Consider the following 4,652-nt stretch of genomic DNA (forward strand, 5'->3'; position numbering starts at 1 on the left):
AAACTGACCAAAATAATGCCAAATTCTCTCAAATTACTTAACCATTACTTCCTTAGCAACGCACCCCAAAAAATACGTCAGTGGGCCCTTAACCCCGTGAGATTTGAATTGGGTACAACACTGAGTTAGCCAATTAAATTTGGTCTATTCTTTATTACCCCGCAAAACTTGGTTTAAAAATAGACACTTTTTTTACGCTAATGGGACAAAGCTGAAGTCTTAGTAATGGATTCTTTCCAAAAAAAACATGGCGGGTCCTAGTGGGCGGAGAGCTGTAGTTATAATTTAGACTTATCACAAGAGCTTTAATGAAGGAGGCCCGTTTTAACTTGTAAGGATCTTTAACTTTGATATTTTGTGTTAAAATTTTGAGATGCTAAGGTAAACATGTGTGGGAGGCGTGGTGGCCTCATGGTTAGTGTGCTCGACTCCGGAACGAGTGGTCCGGGTCCGGGTTCGGGGCCTGGCCGGGGACATTGTGTTGTGTTCTTGGGCAAGACACTTTACTCTCATGGTGCCTCTCTTCACCCACGTGTATAAATGAGTATCAGCGAAAATGCTGGGGGGTAACCCTGCGATGGACTAGCATCCCATCCAGGGGGGAGTAGAAATACTCCTAGTCGCTTCATGCTACGGAAACCGGAGATAAGCGCCGGCCTGATGGGCCCTCTAGGCTCGTAGCGGACTTTACCAAGGTAAACTTGTAAGATTTTTAGAATTTTTTCGCTGATTATCCGAATAGATCTTTAGGCGATTTTTCTGGATTATCACGATATAGTGTGTAGCTAAGCTGGAGTGGAGTGGACTGCAGGAATTAATCATTGGACAAAGAACCTTGATTCAAATACAAGGACTGAAAAAGTTCACTCTTACTGCTGAAGGAATTAAAAAAAAAAAACACAACGGCTGTACGAATGTAGATGTATGCAAGGGAACCGTCTCCATGATGGTGAGGTGAAATTTACCTCGAAGATTTCGTGTTGAATTTAAAGAAAAGCCTGAAGTACCATCATAAGAAATTTGACTTTGTGATCGCTTCGAAAGAGAGCCTGAATAAAGACTTGGAAAAACTAAGCGGCCACCAATTCATAAAAAGAGTATTAAAGACAAAAGAGAGAAGTAATGCTAGTACATATCTGAACAATTTAAGGTGGCTTCAGCGTGATTCAAACCCATGACTTTTGCGATGGCGGTGCAATACTCTACACCACCTGAAAATTTCGGGTGTTTATCAGAGAAAATTGCTTAAATTGTACAGGCAAATGCGATGATCACTTTTCTCCGTTTGTCTATAACCCGCACTTCGTATATACATTTCTTTCATACAGTGTTTAGAACAATAAGCGGAAACCATAAAATATATTGTGATGCTTCGTCTCTGTAATAAACAACGCATGGGCGATGCATGATGACGTCTGACTAGCTAATTTCAACACCAAGCTTCGTTTGCACAAAATTATTCACATCATTTGTACACGCAATGAACCAATTTGGCTAACTCAATGTTGAACCCAATTAAAATCTCTCGGGGTTAAAATTCTTTGTGTGTTGAATTCGCATGACAATGAAGCATTCACATTTCAATTTTTATATGGAAATACTTGGAACCAAACATTTTATTCCCAAAATATTTGAATTGGGTACAACACTGAGTTAGCCGAATTGGTCTATACTGTTGGCACGTGGTTTTCTTTTTTTTTCTTCAAGTTTCCTCCTTTGGGATTTCGCTCATGCTAAAATTTACAAGTTTGATTTTCGAATAGCCCATTTCCGAGTTGCTGCATGCCTCGGTTTCAAAGCGAGTCCTGGTGCACAACCATTCAAATGGTAATGAGTTGCGTATTCTTATGCAAATCAAACTCATTTCCCTTACAACAGTTGAGCACCAAGACTCACATCGAAACTGAGACAAACAGAAACTCGGAAATGGCCCATTCGAGGCTTGATGGTGATATCAGCTAGTCAGAAGTCATCCCGCATAAGAGCTATTCTTTTACACTATAATGCAAGCGCAAATAACAATTGAGCTTTGGTGATACAAGCGCAGCCCTCGTCCAACGAAGAACCATCCATAAGAAGCTTTCTTGCACCATGCAGTGACTAGAGCAATGTCCACTCTCATCCTAAATCCCAATAAAAAAAGTAGAGGCGAGCCTAGTTCCAATTCGCCTATTTCCGTGGCCTTGCGCGCCAACTCTTTCTGGTTTCGTTAACAGGACCAAAACCCGTATGCCACCATATCAGAGACCCGGGAACTAGGCAAGATGAGGTCCACAAGGGAACCAGACCATAACATATCACTTCAAACAAAAAGCAATGGTATCCTTCATCCGAGAGGTGCAGCCATATAGTCTCTAGGGCTAGACCCATCGCTGTTATTCATCACTGTTATTCCTTCGGTTCCATTGATTTTTGAGCCAACCTGAGTGACGTGATATCTTCTCATAAGGTGACGTCATCGCGATGTCCTTACGCCACAGAAGAGCCAGGAAAAGAGAAGACATAACAAAGTAATGACCAACAACATCTGAAACGAAAATCGTATCTGGCCATTATTCAGGTCAGCACAGACAGGTTAGACCTCATTTTCACTAGTGACACAAGAACAAACGCAAGCCTTTAGAGCGCTTATTTCACCGTGAAAATGGGATTGACGCTAGCATAAGCACAAGAATCAAAAATCTTCCTTTTCCTTGTGTTTGCCTTCGCTTGCGTCGTGTGAAAACGAAACGCGACATAAGCACTGAAAGAAAATTTGTTGCGTCTGGCCAATTAAAGCACTCGCTCCAGATCCGCGTCTGAGCATTTGAACAAAATGGCGGATACCGTGGTTGATTTTGATGCTGATGTCGACTTTCGTTTTCACTGGCATAAGCTGCTTATGCTTGTACTTGCATCGCTAGTGAAAACCAGGCTTTAGTTTCTAGGGAAACTAGGGAGCTTTAGAACGCGACATTAGGGACTTTTAAGATCGACAACGGCAACGTTGACGAAAACCTCATCCCAAGACATAACTTGCACAATCCTAAGTCTTTTAACCCATGATATTATCGTTTTGTGCTTTTTTCGTTTCCGTGGCCGTCGTTTTGCATTATAATAGAGTCAAATTCAAAACCTTTTTCCTATAGACCACTTTCAAAAATACCATAACAGTCTTTGTTTGCCCTCCAAAATTCTGCATAAGCGTTGTTTCCAGTTTCTCTTGGAACTTACAACGGTCCCAAGAGAAAATAAAAACAATACTTATGCAAAATTTTGGAGGGCAAACAAAGAATATTATGGTATTTTTCAATGTTCTGTGCACCAATATGGCTGCTGTGACGTCAGTTGAAAACCATCTATAGGTGGTTTTCACGTTACGTCATCGCTGCCATGTTGGTGGTCGAAAACAAAAGATCTCTCATTAAACAGACTTAACTGATTAGAGTGTACTGTGAAGTGCTAGGTTTCTACCCCATATGAAACATGTGAGCGTTAGCCCTACTAATGGAATTGGGCCCACATAAGGACAGAGAAAAACTCTGACCAGGAGGGCTTACCATTTGAATGAAATTTTCGGTGAGAATGTTTCGACGAATGGTACTGCTCGTTTTGTACTTAGAAAAAGAAAATGGGAATGTGCTGTATCATTTGCCAGAAAAGCGGGTTGTTCCGGTTGAAAAACAAATGAAACGGTGTATTTTCTCTGGCACTTGTAATTGTGGACAAACATGTGGTACAGAAATTTCCGGGAATTCCGGTCAAAGCGAGAAAAAGGGAATACCTCGAAAGGTATTACCTTTTTTTCCGAAAACATTCCACCGAGATGAACCGTTCCATTTGAATTCTCTCCGGAATTACCGAAAATTCCATTCAAATGGTAAGCGCTCCAGGGTGGGAATTGGACCCACGACCTTCGGGTTAGATCACCGCTGCTCTACCGACTGAGCTACAAGGTCAGAGCGATTACTATCCCCACTGCGCCATACCTGCGCACTATCGTTGTAAGTATTTAATCATAGATTAGTGCCAATCGAATTTCGAATAACAGTGTCCAGGTGCGCATGAATCTCAAGTGAACAGCAATTCATTCATTTAGCCTTACCATCATATGTTCAAATGGGTTGACGGAATCAAAGTCAAACTTTGCTAAGACAGCATTTCCATCTTGGCTGATACAGTTGAAGACGGATTCATAGTCGCACTTAAGACGGGTGTCTTTAAGCAAAACTTTAGTTACGGCTGAATATCCGTAATACTGTGGATTGACATAAAACAGAAAATTATACCTGAAAAGAGAGGAAAAAAAGTCAGTTGTGTGATACCAAAAAGTTCATTTAATGTTTTCTCGTGATAGAATAGTATCTACTTGTAGGAAATAATTATACATGAAGGCGGTTGCATGTGTGTGAACGAAAAGTCTTATTGAGATTTGACTTATGTTTCCCGAAGGCTCCGAAAACTTTCCGGCAATTTTTTTTATTTGTACTTTTAGATGTATTTTTTTTTCTTTCCGGCAAATTTAGGATGCCGATATCCCTCCTGTATTTTCAAACTAAAGGTGCCGTTTTAATATATGACCACCGAATTTTTTTTTTTTTTGGCTTGATCTTCTGGTAAAAAGCTACCACAGATTATCCAGGGGTAATCATCCTTCGCAAACGGTTTTTCGG

At 40.8% G+C, this 4,652-nt stretch overlaps 1 protein-coding gene across 1 annotated transcript in view; it reads right to left on the reverse strand.

Annotated features, from left to right (window-relative positions):
* Positions 1–1,237: 1,237 nt before the first annotated feature.
* Positions 1,238–4,652, reverse strand: part of LOC137984392 (uncharacterized) — a 16,965-nt gene continuing 13,550 nt past the window's right edge. Inside the window, exons 12-13 of the mRNA XM_068831573.1 lie at positions 4,085–4,268; positions 1,238–2,527 (exon numbers count right to left, since the gene is read on the reverse strand). Coding sequence (XP_068687674.1) covers positions 2,456–2,527; positions 4,085–4,268 — 256 coding nt within the window. The 3' untranslated portion in view covers positions 1,238–2,455. The remainder of the gene's footprint in view (positions 2,528–4,084; positions 4,269–4,652) is intronic.

The sequence above is a fragment of the Montipora foliosa genome, chromosome 14 (assembly GCF_036669935.1).
Source record: "Montipora foliosa isolate CH-2021 chromosome 14, ASM3666993v2, whole genome shotgun sequence".
Taxonomy (NCBI): Eukaryota; Metazoa; Cnidaria; class Anthozoa; order Scleractinia; family Acroporidae; genus Montipora; species Montipora foliosa.